The sequence below is a fragment of the Diaporthe batatas genome, assembly GCF_019321695.1.
Source record: "Diaporthe batatas strain CRI 302-4 chromosome Unknown Contig00023, whole genome shotgun sequence".
In the NCBI taxonomy this organism is placed as follows: Eukaryota; Fungi; Ascomycota; class Sordariomycetes; order Diaporthales; family Diaporthaceae; genus Diaporthe; species Diaporthe batatas.
The window spans coordinates 282,929-299,544 of NW_025408570.1; the positions used below are offsets into that span (position 1 = coordinate 282,929).

Consider the following 16,616-nt stretch of genomic DNA (forward strand, 5'->3'; position numbering starts at 1 on the left):
AAATTATAATAAATAAAAGATAAATAAATAATAACTAAATAATAAAAATAAATATTAAAAATAATTAAAAATAAATAATAATAAAATAAATAAATAATAAATAATTTATAAAAACTTTATAATAAACTAATAAAATAAAATATAATTAAAATATAAACCTAATAAAAACCTAATAAAGAACTAATAAAATAAATAAAGATAGAATAAATAAACTATAAATACTTAATAAAATACTTAAAGAATAAATATTAAGGAAATAAATACTATTAATTAATAATTAAAAAAATTAACTAATTATAATATTAAAACTAAAAGGCTATTATAAAAATTAATATAAAATATATTAAAAATAAACTATTTTAAACTATTTAAACTTATAATAAACTAAAATTTACTTTAAAAAATAATATAAAAATATTATTATTCTACTTTAAAAACTTTAAAATCTTATTTTTATAATCTTATTTATTAACTTATAATATATTTAATTAACTTTTAAAAGAATTATTTTATTCTATAAATTATTTTTAAAGTAATAAAAATATTTTAAGATTATAATTTAAAAGCCTTATCTATTATATTTATAACCTTTAAAAAACTTTTAAATTAAAATATATTAAATTAAAAACTTATTATTTATAAAAACTAAATATACTATATTATAATAACTATTTATAAAATCTTTAAAAATCTTTTATAAATATTATTTAAATTATCTTTTAAATTAAACTTTATTAATTAAAAAAATATAAAATAATTATAACTTATACTTAAAAATACTAACTTTTATAATCTTTTATTCTAAAATAAATTAATATTATTCTTTTAAATAAATATTAAATAGTTTATATTTAATATTAATATCTATTATTTCTTTTATTCCTTTTAAACTATTTTTAAACTTAAAGTTTTTACCTTCTTTTAAAATATTAAGTTATTATTAAAACTATTAGTAAATATATTTATTAAAATATTAACTAATTAAATTTATAAAACTATAAATTTATTTATTTAAACTAATAAAAGTAAAAGTTTTATATTATTTATAATTCTTTTAAAAAACCTTTATAAAATAAATATTAAAAATTAAATTAATAATTAAAAATCCTTTAAAAAATTAACTACTTTATAATTTAATAAAAATATAAGATAAATTTATTATAATATAAAATAAATAATACTTTATAATATATTAATTATAATAAAAACCTTTTAAATTAATAATAATATAAAAATATCCTTTTATAAAAATAATTAAATATTTTGAATTAACTTTAAAAGATATATATATATATATTATAAAATACTTAAAATTTAATTACTTAACTTTATATTTTATATTCTTTTATAATTTAAATAAAAATAATTAAATAAATTAATATTTATAAAAGCCTTTTTATATTCTTATAAAAAAGTATAATATATTTCTTAATCTTAAAAGGATAATTAAAAACTAAATAGATTTTATAAGGAATAAAGGAATTTTTAAAAGTTTAAAGAATTCTTAATAAACCTTTTCTATTTAAGTTTTCTAATAAAATAATAACTTTTATAACTATTTTTTAATAAATTTAAAGACTATATAAAATAATTATAAGTTTTTACCTATTATTTTAATAAAAGCTTTTAAAGACTTTATTATTATTATTATTTCTATTATAATAGCTTAAAGAGGAGGAGTTATTAATATTAAAAGTAATAAAATTAATATAATTATTATTAAAGCCCTTAAAAATTAAACCTAATTTAATAAAATACTTATAAAAAAATCTACCTTATTATTAAATAAAAATTAATAAAATAATATATAAAGTTATTAAAAAGAAAAACTATTTATAAATATTATAATTATTATTAAAAAGGAAGAGAATTATATAATAATAAAACCTACTAATTAAAAGTAGAACTAATAATTAAGGACTTTTAACTAATAAAAACTATTAAAAGAAACCCTTAAAAACTATTTAACTCTAATTATTTAAATATATTAATAATATTTATAATAATTATAAAATAATAATAAAGAATATTAAATAATTAAAAGAAAGCTAATTAAAGATTTAATAAAGTTAATTATTAAATAAAAAAGGAAGTAAAAATAAAGAAAGAAAGGTAACTACTTAAAAAAGAACTAACTAATTCATACCCCTATAAAAATATAATAAAAACTATTAAAAAACCTAATAAATTACTAAAATTAATTAATAATAATAAATAAAAAAAATCCTTAAAAAGTATAAATAAAAATAACTAATATTAACTAATAGTAATAACTAAAAATAACCTTCTAAAAAAAGATATAATTATAATAATTAAGTAAAAGCTATAAAAAAGTACCCTAAAGGTACCCTAATACCTAACTATACCCCTTCTTAAACCCATTAAAAAGCAAATAATACCTACTTACCTCTTCTTTAAAAAAAATAAAAATTAATCTTATATTAAATCTAAACCTAATAAACCTTTAAACCTTCTTTAATCTATACCATTATACCTAATACTACAGCCTACTATAATTATAAACCCCTTTTATATACCTTTTAATACACCTTTTAGCACTCCTTTTAACACCCTTTTTAACACACTTTCTAGTACACCTTTTAATATACCTTTTAAACCTTCTAGCCTTTAAGTACTAACTCTTTATTTAAGTATTAACTAAATATTTAAATACTAATTAAACGTTAAAGAGCTAGAAGTTTAAAGGGTTAGAGAGCTAGAAGGAGTACTAGAAGGTTAGAAAGAATATAATCTTTACCTTTACCTTCTTACCTTTTAGCTTTCTAGTATTTAGTTAGTATTTTAATACTTAATTAGTATTTAAACGAGGAGTTAGTACTTAAAGGTATATAGGTTAAAAGGGGTGCTAGAAAGGGTGTTAAAAGGGGTGCTAAAAGGGGTGTTAAAAGGGGTGCTAGAAGGGGTATTAAAAGGTATATAGAAGGGGCTTATATTAAAAGTATTAAAAATTTAAAGAATCTTAGTTAGGTATATAGTTTTATATAAGCTCTTTATATAAATTCTTATATTAAGTAAGTGGTTAAAAAAGAATTAAGTGAGTAGATATAATTATTAGGTGAGTGGATATTAGTTTATATAAAGGTATTATATATATCTTTAAATATATATAGAATAAAAGTAAAACTATATACTTAAAAAGTTATTTTTTAAATATAAATTCTAGTTATAATTTATTTATATAATAATAATTTTAAAAAACGAAGTATTATTATATACTTTAATTTTATTATTTATTATATAAAAATTTAACTATTAATAATATTAAAGTAATACTTTTTAATTATATAAAATAAATATAAAGTTAAATTAATAAATATTTATTATATTATATTTATATAATTATTAATATAATAATTTTTTTAAATACTAGATCTTAAGTATTAATTATTATATAAAGGTGCTATATATATATCTTTAGACATATATAGAATAGAAGTGAAACCACTCATATAATGTTGGTCGGCCCGTTAGGCTGACCAACCACGCCAAGGTTATCTAGGGTGCGGTAAGTGCCTAGGTACCTATGGTAGTTTTCCATGCAAACAACTCCATCGCGTGACTCCAAGCTTGGTTACAACACCACGGTTTCGTAGTACGTTAGTTCTTCTTCAGCGATTCAGGGTTATGGAAGATGCAGTCCGTCCCAGCAAGGAGGCCTTCAAGGCGATGTACGACAGGGGATACCAGACTTGGGCTGCATTGTGGCAAATAGTCGCTGCACAGAATCACCTTCAAGATCAACCTTCCAGCTTCTGTTCGGCATTCCCAAACCATCCCTACTTCCCAGAAAAGCTCGCAGTCGACAAGTCTTTATCAAACATGGCCATCGTACGGGGCAGGACCACTTGGAGCGCCAGCACAGGTCCTTGCCATCTCCCACCATTCCAGGAAGAGACGATCCTTCAAGTGGCTTCAGACCGCCCAACTCCGTTTGTCTTCAGCTCTGGTTCACATCCCAAAACGGACTTTCTCCACCACATCTCAGGACAAGGCAACCACTTACCCATCTTAGTGCTTGCATGGGCATATATACTCTCGGCACGATGGGCAGAGCTGATTCCCGGCGCGAGTATATCCGACTACAATAGCCACCCGGCGCAGCTAAATCCTTGCAATGGACCGCATGGACAGGACGATGATGACAACAATGTTGTTGTGGATCTAGGTGACGTGGATGATGCTGCTGAGAGATGGTGGGCAGCTGTTCTTGCAGCAGACGGTGGCTGGGACGCATCAATCCGCAATGACCGTGGTGTCCTTCTCTGCGCACCATGGTCCATCAAGACCCAGTCAAGACCAAATCTCACGATATCCGCAAAGATTCGGCCTTGCTCAGCAATAGAAAATTCGCAACCTGCGTCCTTCAGCACCGCTGTCCGCTACCTATCAGACTATTGCCATCTTCACGACGTTGCCGAGCAAAGCCAGGCAGCTCTCGCCGCGGCGTTGCTCATCCCAGTGGCAAAATTTGATAGGAGGAGAATCAAGTTGCCCGTTCCTCGATTTCCACACAGGGCAAGTCGCAAACAAGAAAAGCTCCAGGTGCCTCCGCCCTGTAACATGGAAACTCAGCAGCTGGATCGGCTTCTGACGCTCAGCTGCAACGCGAGAGGAGTGAAAGCTCTTTTGAACAGCATCTTCTTCGAGCCTGATGTGGCTTGTAATATCTGCGGCGCTTGGCTGCAGGGCTCTTTTGCTTTCCTCGACTCCGAAAAAGCCGGCGATCCGCTTGTCCTCTTCAACATGTTCGTGGAAAGGGATCCGGGCCTGGCTTTTCTGTGGCTAGGTGCCTTTATCACGGGCGCCGAAGAGCGCTGCCTGCAAGAAGCTCGCGCAGGATGGTGGAAGGTCGACATTAGCGCGGCTGCATTGACTGGCACACTTGTTTCCTTCATTCAAGAGCCTGTCACGAAAGTCCCTCCTGACGCCCAAGAGATCTCGCGAGCTGACGAGTGCCGCCTAATGTATTTGGCCCATGAACGAGACCATGCAGTCCCGCCACTCTTTCCATTTGCTCCGTTCGGTTCCACGGCCTTGGAAGACACGGACCTTGACGTTCGTCGACATACCCGATGCTCGGCAGCTCACGGCCTGAAATACCGTTATTTTACCTGGGACTGTCAGGGTGACATCAAGGTTGAGCAGGGAATCACTGATACGCGGATGCTTGACATCCGCGCGAAGTTTGGCAATCCTTCTTTCAACGATGATAGTAGCTGTTCCGTCGATTATGATGGCCTTGACCCGGACGACGAAGTCTCCGAGATGGTAACAAGGAATGTTTTCACCTGGCTCCGCGATGGAGACGGATTTCCCGTGGCAGAGAGACCGATTCGCGAGCACGAGTGGATCGAAAACCTAGACTCGGATGACGATAGCCCGCTGGTAATTAATGAGGATGCTCGGTCCACGGCTGGAAAGAATCTTGGTGGGTGGATACTGGGAGTGTCAACAAGACGGTCAAATTCACTTTGATTCTACAGGACACAAATATATGATACGTTGAAAGGCATTTGCTAGAATCCTAGCCCATTGGTAGCATCACCCGGTAGACTTCTTGCGCACCTATACATCTCAAGTGCTGACAATGCAAATCGACACTCGACGAGTGTGCAGAAAGTATCACGTAGTTACATCGTCCTTCTCCAATGATGAGTGCATATACTGATCATCCTAGACTGGTGCTCTAGGGGTGAGTAGCCATGTTCACATTGGTTGGTAGTTACCCTAGCTGGTGTGACGCTGATAATGCACACCTCCACTTCCGACCGGAGCTTCGTCTTGTCCCTGCGGTGCAACCATATCTCAAATCGCCACTCACACGATTGCCGTGTCTCATTCTTATCTTAGTTTACACAACCAGTATCGCCGTCAGCATTGTCTTACTCGAGGGCAGCACGGGAGAAGACTCTTGAAGGTTTTCGACCAGAACGCTTTCAGGGACCGGCCACTACTCACTACCCTCCTCACAAGCGATAAATTCGTACACATTTTACATTGTGCCATACAGTCAGATTGCATCTTTACTGGCAGGAGCAATTATGGACAAAACGAAGATACAGACTCGGTTACAATCGCCTGCTGACGGAGAAATGTCAGCGGGGGAAACAACGATGCTCACCAATGACGAGCAACATCTCGCGAAACTGGGTTACAAGCAAGGTCTGGTGGCCATCGCTCTGAGGGAATGAGGTCTCAACATAAGGCGTTGTCACTGATGAAGGCGCTCCGCAGAATTCTTCCGCCACCTTGGGCTCTTCGAGAGCTGGGCCGCAACGTATATCACGATAAACTTCGTCTCGGGCATCCCGATTCTTTTTGGCTATGCTATGTATACAGGCGGCCCAAAGGCTGCTTTTGTCAATTGGACATTGGTTGGGGGGTATGTATACAACGAACATGTCGTTGGACATTGGCATGACCCTCTCTCCACCTTTCCAGCCATGTCAGCCAGCTGTGCCGGATCTGACTTCTTAGTACAGGATGTCCTTTATCGTGTCTTTAGCCTTGGCTGAGATTGCGGCCGCCTTCCCTACAGCTGGCAGTATCTATTTTTGGAGCTACCGCCTCGGTGGGAAGAGGCATGGTCGGCTACTGTGTTGGATGACGGCGTGGTGGAACTGGGCAGGCTGGATCTGCATTGTGCCCGGTGTACAGCAAGGTTCAACCAACTTCCTGCTCAGCGCCCTCGAGATCAAGTATCCGGGCTCCCCCGTGATCAGGCAAGGCTGGTTTGCGTGGCTGATCACTACAGTGGGCTTGGTGCTTGCGATGCTGCCCAACATAATCTCGCAAAGGGTGCTAAAGCTCTATTTTCGCTTCGCGATAGTCATTTTCTTTCTCCTCTTTGCTTTCTACTGGATATGGTTCCCCATAAGAGCTGCTGGAAAGTTCCAATCAGGCAGTGAAGTCTTCAATAAGTTCTATAACGGTATTAACATGGGTCCGGAGAAACAGGCATCTGACGCGTATGCTTGGACGGTTGGGATCCTGTTCGGGGCATGGGTTTTCTACGGGTATGTGGTCAGCATTTTCAGGTGTTGTGCCTGGGTATTTCAATATCCCGAACTCCACAAACTTACTCTACAGTAGGTACGATACTACAGCTCATCTCGCCGAAGAGACGCATGAAGCATCGGACAATGTTGCCAGAGGGATCTGGGCAGGGACACTATGCTCATGGATTCTCTCCATCCCCGTGAGTTACGATATAAGCCCACCTTGCCTCAATGAAGCCGTCCGCTAAGAAGTCGACAACCGCAAAGACTTTGGTTATCATACTCTTCTGTATGCAAGACTTTGACGGCATAGTCTCGGCAACCTACTCAAACAACTGGGCCGAGTACCTCGTACAACTGGTTGGCGAGAATGGCGCGATATGCGTCCTGGTCATGCTATGGCTCGACTCGACCTGTACAGCCGCCATCTGCTTCCTGTCGGCGCAACGCGTGACCTTCGCCATCTCGCGCGACGGCGTACTGCCCTACTCGAGGTACTTCCGCAAGCTCAACGGGGCCCGGATTCCCATACATGCTGCGCTGCTCGTCTTCGTCCTCAGCGTGGTCATCACATGTGCTGTCATCGGGTCGACTGTTGCCTTCACGGCCATCAGCGCAACCGCTACCATCGTGACCAACACCTCGTACCTAATTCCTATTGCTGCGCGCCACACGATCGGGAAGCGCGACTTCCAGCCTGCGGGTTTCAATCTCGGGAGATATAGTACCATCGTTGGAATCATCTCCGCGATGTATATCATGTTCATTTTTGCGGTGCTAACGCTGCCTCAACTGTATCCAGTTACAGCGGTAAGTATTTCCTGGGTGGTGGCCATATCGAAGGGTGTATGCGGTCTCTATCAGTAAGGCTGACTTACTTGCGTGCAGCAAACTTTGAACTACGCTCCTATATGTATAACCATCGTGACACTAATCAGCCTGGTTGGATGGATACTCCCGTTTGGCCTTGGTGGTAGACACTGGTTCGAAGGTCCTAGACGAACCATCGACGAGGATTCATTGGGCGATGGGGAGCCCTTGCACATGTGAGAAGATAGTGCTTGCCACAGCAAATCACACCTGTGGTCCAATAAATCGAGTGCGAAGCAGATGACCAAAGTAGGAAAATGTTTCTCAAGTTGATCAGCGAACTCCAACAATTAAATGGTAGCAAAACTGGCCCCCCAAGGTGACCTGGTAGTCTCGAGGCCAGTTACTTGTATATACGGTCGAGCGGCAAAATGATAGCAGCGTACCAATGTATCCGAATCATTTATATAACCAAGTCACTCAGCCGTGCTGCCCGTGTCATTATCTTCCGAGCCCCAATAGTTGAGACAGCGGCCGTTGAAGGGCTGTCAGAACTTCCGGGGCTGACTCCTCCCATTCCCAAGCATAGACTCCAAGTCTTCCCATCCGTAGATCGGCATTTCGGTCCCCTGCTGTGCATTCTGGTCCCCACCCACGCCCCAAGGATTCAAGCCCGGCAAGTAATCGAACGACGTGAGGCCATTAGGCTGGTTGCCATACGTGCCCATAGCCGACGGTGGTACCGCCCATCCATTTCCAAGGAACTGGTGTTGTTGGCCATGCATCATCCCAGGGGCTCCATTCTGCATCGGCTGGTCCATACCCAGCACATCACTGGCAGGTGTCGGGCCATAGCTTGCGTCCATGAGGCCTCGGAACAGCAGGTTGGGACCTGAAAAGTGAGAGCCATAATGATGCTGACCCATGGAAGATCCCGGGTCGCGTTCACTGTCGTCCGGCTCGGCCTTGACCTTGACATGGTATGCACTCTCTTCGAAAGTGACCATGGCTCGTGCGAATCGCTCCATCGTACTCGACTTCGGTACTTTCAAAACCAGCTCCCTCAGTCGTACTATCAAATCACGCAAAGCCCCAAGAAGAGACTTTTCATCAACCTGTTTTGCGGTTTTCAGGTTATGATTTACACCCATCCCTCCACCGTTTGACATGTGTTCTGTCTTCGTACCCAACCCTTCTTCTTGTGCGTCCAGTCTGAGGGACCGGAGGATCAATACCATGGCCGCCGAGTATGCAAAGAACACGTCGAGTCCTGATGCCCCGTGGATGAGGCCGAACGAGTCAAGGAGCAGAAGAAGGCGGGCCATCTGGCAAGCGTGGCGGAAACATAAATCCGAGAACTGGCCGATCTTGTTCGTGGTCGTCTTAGCAGGGCTTGGTCCGTACTCGGGCGTCCGGGCCGTCTTGACGCTCGCCGTAATGCTTCTCAGGAGGAAGGGTCTTGTGACAAGAATGTATATGTAGTGGTACTGAAGGTAGAGAAGAAGTATTTCCCGGACAGTAGGAAGGTCGCGCCACCCTAGGAGGGTCTTGAGCTCGCCGGCTTCCATCCGTGACCCAGTGGGAACAGGAAGTTTGTCGTCCTTCTCCGCGAGTACGGGCACGTCCAGTGATTGTAAAGAGGACAACTCAAGTTTCCATGCCTTCAAGGACGCGAGGACTTCTTCAACTGAGAGCTGGTGCGCTTCGTGTGGAGCCTGTGCGGTGGATGCAGACGCGTATCTGGGGTTCCGGGACGTTGACAGGATTTGGTTAAGCTTCAGAGTCATTATAGCAAGGGCGTCATCGCTGTGTTGGCGACCACTGAGGATCCCGCCTCGAGGATGGACTACCTGCACATCAATATCGTTGACACCACTTGGTCTTCCAAGACTGGAGGCAAGAAACTGTTCGAAGCCATAGAGGGTGCAAAATACTCGCTTCCTGATTTCTCTCTCAACCGGGGAGAAGATTTCTGCTGTGTCAGTCCTGTGAAGGCCAAGCGCGAAGCAGATCCGGGTTGCCGTCCCGACCAGGTTCCAGGCAGTGTTGCGTTCGTTGTCGTTATGGAGGAATAGGCTGAGAAGTAAGAGTGCCTGGACTCCTGACAGCGAGCAGTTGGTGACGATGCGTGGGAGCAGATTCCGCGTGGCATCGACGCAGTACTTTTGCAATGCTTTTGACCCAACGTCATCGCGGTGGCCTGCGCTTGAGAGTGATCCGAAAACAACCATCATATGTAGACATCCGATCCAGCCATGGTCTGGCCTGGCAACGCCTGAGGCCAAGGGGTAGCTCACAGGCTGGCCAAGATTCCCAAGAAAAGACTGGTACTCCTTCTCGAAAGTCTCTCGGTGGAAAAGAGGGAAGTCATCATGTACATTGGCCCAATATAGAGGGAGCAGGCTCTCGACGATCTCCCTTTTGGGGACCTGGTCTAGAAGATCGTGTATCTCATCAGTTCGTGCCAGTCCAGAAGTTGAAGCGCTGGGAGCCTGCGGCGATAATGAGTCCTCCACCTGTGCGACTTCCTGGCGTTCTGTTATTCCGCCATTGGTTGTCTGGGATACTCCATTGAAGCGAGCTCCGTCGTCAATTACCTGGGACACCGTGGGCCCCCGTCCGTCAGACGTAGTGTGACCATTGCCGGTCGTCGATATCTCGGAGTCTCGGGAGATGAGTAAACGGCGCAGTTGGTCCAGGAACTGCAGGCTACCCGAAGGTCCGATGTAATGTTCATGGCCAGAGGTGTCCCGGAGAAGTGCTACCTTCTGGTCTTGGAAAGCAGGATCCTCTTTCTTGCCAAGGGAGTCATCATGGTGGCCATCCGTCTCTCTCCCTGTGTCGAATCCCGAGTCCACACTCTTGCGACGACCTGGCTGCGTCCCGATTACTGACGACTCATCTGTACTCTTGAGCCGATCCTTTAAAAGTGTGTCGAAACTATCAGGTTCCTCCGCCGACAGGTCTGGTATTTCAATGTTGAGGTGCTGACCAAGCTTGATGAGGTCAGAGGCCGTGGCCACAGCGTGATTGGGGAAAGCTGCGCGAACAATGGCGTCGAGGCATTTATATCTGGTAAACACGGGGGTTTCATTATTAGGAATTGAAGCTCAGGGTCCAGTTGAATCAGTAAGACGGGACTTACCGATCACTCAGATCCTCAAGGGACCCATAGAAGCGCGTCTTCCTCGGGAGGGTGAACGTGCACGAGAGGCCCTGCCCCTTGCAAGCGACACAGTCGACGCCATTGGGTTCGGTAACGCACTTGCAACGCCGCTTGGAGCGAGATGATACTTAGCAGGGTGCAAGAATGGGTCGACAGTCCATCATCATGATTCATCCCCTAGCAGTACAAGGCTCAGAGGTGGCCTGACTTTTTCTTACCTTCCTGCATAGATCGCAACTCTGGGCGGACCTGGGACCTAGAATCAGCAGATTTTCTGGGCCCGGGAGAGTGGCACTACGGGGCACACTAACGTACCTCTTCCGAAGCTCATCCGGTATGCGTCTCGTACGACGTTTTGCTGCAGCTGCTGATTCACCCATGTTCACCACCGATCTCTCTCACCCTACACCATTCTATTCACGGCACAGGGCACACAAACCCAGGTCGATCGACTTTTTCGCCGGATTTCTCCAGGATCTTGGAATTGCAATTGGGTAGACAAGAGCGATTCGGGAGGCTTCAGGCGGATGCAGTGAACCGATGAAGCCACCGGCAGCCCATGTTGATATGCGGAGTACCAACATACTGGTTTTAACCATCTCTTTGCCTCATACAGCCATTCTTGGTGCCCGATCCGCGCACCCGGTCACCTCCACTGGGCATCGGAGAGAGAGTCGCCGCCATTGGCGAGGCGAAATCTGGGCTGGTCTTGCCGTGCATGCTGATGAACTTAAAACGCCTGGAGCACGTCCTCCCGGCCACTCAACAGCCACGGAGCGTAGCAATAAGCTTCAGCGGCAAAGCGTTCAGGCCCACATCTGCGGGGTTACATCCGGGAGTGAAGCTCCACAGGGAGCCTGAGAGTTCGGCAATGCCTCGCCAAAAGTTAATCAATCGGCCTGCAAAACGGTTTGACCAGGCGTCTAGCAGAGATTACTCATAGTATCCCGACTGGTTGGGGTTGATGGTGGCGATTGGTGGTAGACTCTCTGGATGAGAAAATCTTTGCCGCCCAAGCACTTGATCATCGCCACAAACGCCGTTGGGTTGTCCCCCTATTTTCCCTGATACGAACTTTTAAGGCGCGTGGGATAGAGGAGCAAGTGTGCATTTGATCTCCACGGGCCCAAAATATATAATCCGATAGCGTGTTATTCTAGGCCTGCCGAAACGTCTATCATCAGGCGGGTGGCGGTGCCTCTGACCGCGTTTTTAGGTTGCAAGGTTGACGTGATGAGACTCAGATTATCGAAGCAGAAGACTCACACAGCACAGTGAATTTCTCCGGCTAACCCAAGAGTGGCCTTTTCTTGCCACTGTGAAGGCGCCGTGCATGGCTTCGGATAAGTAATACCCAGGTACGGAATAGGAGCGAAGCCAATTCCCATCGTGTATCTAGGTAACCCGTGGTGATCTCAAAGCCGAGTGCTGGACTTCTACATTTCACAAGCATCCCGAAGTTTCCAAGTACATAAATTTAGTCAGCAGTGCAGTACCTTTCCTCCTAATTTGCCTGTCGTCTACAGATCTACAAGAATTCTGGAGAAAATCTATTGTTTCCTCAAAAGCACTCTTGGTAGAGAGGCTGGGTGGCAACTACCTCACAGCTGACCTAGCCAATGAAGTTCTCAAGGACAGGGAAAACTTCGGCATGATTGTGGGCTGTAGCTTCGATTCTGTGGAGTGTCAAATTATCGCACGAACCTTGAAATTGTCCCAATTGAGACAAGTTGGGCAAATGGCAGTTGCAAGTGGAAGGTCAAACTTACCTTATCCACCGTGTCAAGTCTCCATTATTGCCCGGGGGGCCACGTGTGTTAGAGCTTGGGGAAGACTCGGATGTAGTAAAATCTGCATGTGGCTATGCGCGACACATCGCCTAACGTTAGTGCTTCACACGAATCCTGGGCTCAAGTGGTCATCTAGAAAAAGCAAATGGACATTCAGGCACGTTTGTTCCTGATGGTATGGATTGATATGCATATGTCTCGTTACAACAACTTCTTTAGCCGATAAGTGCTATTCCTACTTGTCCTGGAGTTTGGGTAATTAAAGCAGACACGATCCATACATGAACATCTCTGCGTTGAGGGCTGTGGGTTCAGTGGAGAGACAGCAGAAGCGAACATGTGACTGGGGTTCAGCAATGTGTTCTCATTGGAGGGAGAATTGATGCTATCGTGTTCCCTGGGAGGCTGGCTACTAGCAAGAGAGGCCCAATGATTTCGTTACTGTCCACTGATCGCCACTCCAGCCCTTTCCATAACCCGCTTGGTTGCAGTCTTAAGCACAAAATATGTCGGGTCCGGACGACTCGCGATCCTTAGGGCAAGGCGCGAGGGCTAAGTTCCTTGGGCGTGGACGACAATAGAAGTGGTGTCCGTCGTGGACATCCCAATTTGCGCCACCCATCGGTAAGTGCACCCAATCCGAGGGATAGCCACCGAATCGTCCAACGCTTATGCCCATGGTAAGTCGCGAGCAGTAGTGTCACTTACTGTCCAATTGTATCGGTCCAACAAAGTAGCACTGGGAGGCGTCGTAGCAGATGGGGCCAGGATGTAACCTCTTCAAGATCACTGTGGCATGGGTACCGTTCAGTAGAGTAGGTGACAAAAATGGTCACCGACAAATAGGTTACCAAAATATTGGCCGAGTATTTCGCAATCTCATCTTGTGTTTCGGCCTTCATGTTCAGGATGAACCAGTTGACCTGCCGCCTTGGGGGCGAAAGTGCTGGCGCTCCCAGATTCTGAGCTGCCGGACTCGACATCCCCGCTGCCAATAGCTGTAACGGACAATGATAGATCGGATGAATTAGAAGGAATGTCACCAATCATCGCGCGTGTCATATGGGAGGGAAGGCTCAGAACCTGCGGGTCATCAAAGCAACCGGTGTAATTATCGGAGTGCATTTGCTGACGGTCCCCAGCTCTAAGCTGCCTCCGGCCAGTTTACAACACAGAAGAACTTACTCCTGATCATACTATACCTACGTACCCTTGTCCTCGATCAGTGTGCAGACCAGTAGAGCTCCTTGTGGAAGTCAACCTTCCCCGAGGTCGCCACTGCAAACGGTCGGCACGGCAAATAATGAAAAAAGAGATTCGTCTTTTCTGCGTGGCAGCACCGCGTCCGCGTGGCTGTGGGCGCAGTGTATATTGCAGTGAGCTGTGAGCTATCGAATACCGAGCTTGCAGTTCCTGAGGGCTCAAGTCCCAGTTGCCTGTCATGAGTCTTGTTCCTCTTCTGTGTTTGCACCGTCGTCCTCTTCTTCCGCATCTGTATCGCCGTCTTCCACATCTGTATCGTCGCCTTCCTCAACTTGTGGCCACGCATCCGCGGCCAGTTCCCTCGCAGATGGCCTCTGGCTGGGGTCCCATTGTAGCATGCGCCGGATAAAGCGCAAGAATTCCTGCTTTTCCTCTCCCTCGAGCTTGGTCTCCTCTTCCTCCAAGGAAGTCGGGCAGAGCTGTTGTCCACCTTTGAGATTTCCTGATGTAGAGTTTTGAAATCAGTAAGGGGGATCTCCACAAAGGCGTGTCTTTTATCCAAGTGAGGTATTACTGACCATCCTCGTCGAAGAACTTGTCAGTCGCAGCGCTTTCATCCAGCATGTGCTTCGGCGGTGGACCAAGTAAGCTAACCATTCGCGCCATGTGTGGGAGTGCTGACTGCCATCTACCACCGCTGGAGTCCCTAAACAGATTTCTCCCCTCTACCATATTCCAGATCTAATTCGAACATATACTGGTTAGTTTGAGATGTGCAGGCTTCTAGGATGCGGAGTTGTAGAAACAAAGTGACAGCATGGGGGGAAACTTGCCATCAGGCCTAACGCCCAGATGTCGATTTTCCTATTCCAGGCTGTATGGAGGAGAATCTCAGGCGCACGGTATAAATCTGGCATTGCATGCTCTTCATACTTATCCTTCCCAAATCTCGCCTCGCCGAAGTCGCAGATCATTGGGAACAGGATATCGCCGGTAATGATCTCGCGACACTTGTAGATAGTGTGGCCGTCCTTATGAACCTTGCGGGGAGACGGATCCTTGAGCTCCTCTTCTAAGACGGAATCAAGGGTTGATTCGTCCTCAATTGAGAACATGATATTTCCATGCTGAATATCTGTCCAGAAAGGTTAGATAATGGGTCAAGGCTTCTCAGGCAATTTCGTGGTGGACTCACCAGTATGGATAAGTTTAGCCTGAGAGTGAAGGAAATCTAGGCCTGCGAGGAGGTACATAGTAAGACCCTTGACTAGGTCTATGGGCATTCCATCACCACTATAGGAATGGGCTTCCATATCAGACAGTGACATGCCCATTGGTTTGAAAACGAGACAGATGTTAGGGTTCTCAGGCTGGACAGCCTTGGGATTCGATATCGTAAACCTATCAAGCAACCGGCGGATGAAGTTTTGACCCTCATGCGATGCTGCCGCAGGAGTGGCTAGGATTGATTCGATATGCTCAAGTGCCGCGGTCTCCCGGCTGGCTTGGTCGGTATCAGTGCAGTAGACCTTAAGCACTACGTATCGATGACTCCTGTCCCAGCAGTCAGTATAAAACCCCTAATGGACTTGGAGCATTCGACTTGGGGACTTTTTAGACCTACCTGAGATCGCGACAGAGCCAGCTGGTTGATGCTGTCCCATAACCGATCTTGGTTAGGACTTGGTATTGGTCTTGGAAGACCTCTCCAATCTGCACCGGATACCACGTTTTGGTTGAGAACCAAGCGAACCTCTCTTCGTCTAATATGTCGGACTCGTCAATGACCTCGAATCCTGAGGTCGGGAACTCCCTCGCCGGTGAGGGCGGGCAATTGTCAGAGTGTAAATCCATCATCGCCTTGGCTTGAGAACGCGATCCTTTCGACTCCGTATCAGGTGAGCGGGTCGTCGTGAGGTAGGGGGCCGACTTTTGAAGTTCAACGATGGTGCCGGCGGGTTTTTATGGTTGTTGGCCATATCTTATGTTTGTGTTTGCATCGAGGACTTTAAGGGTGGGTTAACCAACGCCTCCCGCATCCTCCTCGGAGGCTGTCTCACTCAGACTCATCCCATTCTATTATTGGCGCGCATCGGTCAATCGATGGGCCGGGCATGTGGACCCCAGACTCCTAACCCTGAGAATGTCCATATCACAGCAACGACACGACGGTTCGGGCCACGGTGAGCAGCCACCAAGCAGCCATATTGTAAAGGATCAAACCCCCACCGACCTTGCAATCCAATCGGCTATTTCAGGGACATTGATGAGCATTGCTCCTCGAGATTTGTACCACGTGATCCATTTCCAACACTTTGAGGAGCGACCGCAAGGCCAAATGCTTACAGGAGCTCAACGGTCAAGGCCGTGTGAGGCCGAGGCCGGTTTCTGGCCTCGGCCGATAATAGGGATTATCCTAAAAGAGGACAACGATTGCATGAGGCGACGCCCACAGCATGGTATCGCATCACCTCAGCTTACCACCCGTGGACGGCTGCTATTCCAACTTCCAACAATTGACACGCGAATGGGGCGGAAATGGCCAAATGCCTCGTTTAGCAATTGGAAGACATCCACCAGGATCTACCACTTCTGCTGACAGTGGAACATGATATCTGTGTCGGCCGT

General features: G+C 44.2%; 3 protein-coding genes across 3 annotated transcripts; 1 reads left to right on the forward strand and 2 right to left on the reverse strand.

The window, feature by feature from the left end:
• Positions 1-6,062: 6,062 nt before the first annotated feature.
• Positions 6,063-8,069, forward strand: KVR01_013133 (uncharacterized protein; the record flags this gene model as incomplete). The annotated part of the gene is made up of 6 exons (XM_044784893.1): positions 6,063-6,183; positions 6,256-6,403; positions 6,504-7,037; positions 7,114-7,219; positions 7,287-7,829; positions 7,908-8,069. 6 exons carry the CDS (start codon positions 6,063-6,065, stop codon positions 8,067-8,069), a joined length of 1,614 nt encoding a protein of 537 aa, XP_044638009.1.
• An 89-nt stretch (positions 8,070-8,158) lies between these two features.
• On the reverse strand, positions 8,159-11,768 carry KVR01_013007 (uncharacterized protein). The gene is made up of 4 exons (XM_044785491.1): positions 11,311-11,768; positions 11,214-11,244; positions 10,975-11,105; positions 8,159-10,901 (listed from the first exon to the last, which is right to left on the reverse strand). Exons 1-4 carry the CDS (start codon positions 11,373-11,375, stop codon positions 8,378-8,380), a joined length of 2,751 nt encoding a protein of 916 aa, XP_044637883.1. The 5' UTR covers positions 11,376-11,768; the 3' UTR covers positions 8,159-8,377.
• A 2,329-nt stretch (positions 11,769-14,097) lies between these two features.
• Positions 14,098-16,018, reverse strand: KVR01_013038 (uncharacterized protein). Its single transcript, XM_044787655.1, has 5 exons — positions 15,613-16,018; positions 15,184-15,542; positions 14,822-15,123; positions 14,567-14,729; positions 14,098-14,490 (listed from the first exon to the last, which is right to left on the reverse strand). The coding sequence occupies exons 1-5, from the start codon at positions 15,843-15,845 to the stop codon at positions 14,225-14,227; spliced, it is 1,323 nt and encodes a 440-aa protein (XP_044637914.1). The 5' UTR covers positions 15,846-16,018; the 3' UTR covers positions 14,098-14,224.
• Between the last annotated feature and the right edge of the window lie 598 nt (positions 16,019-16,616).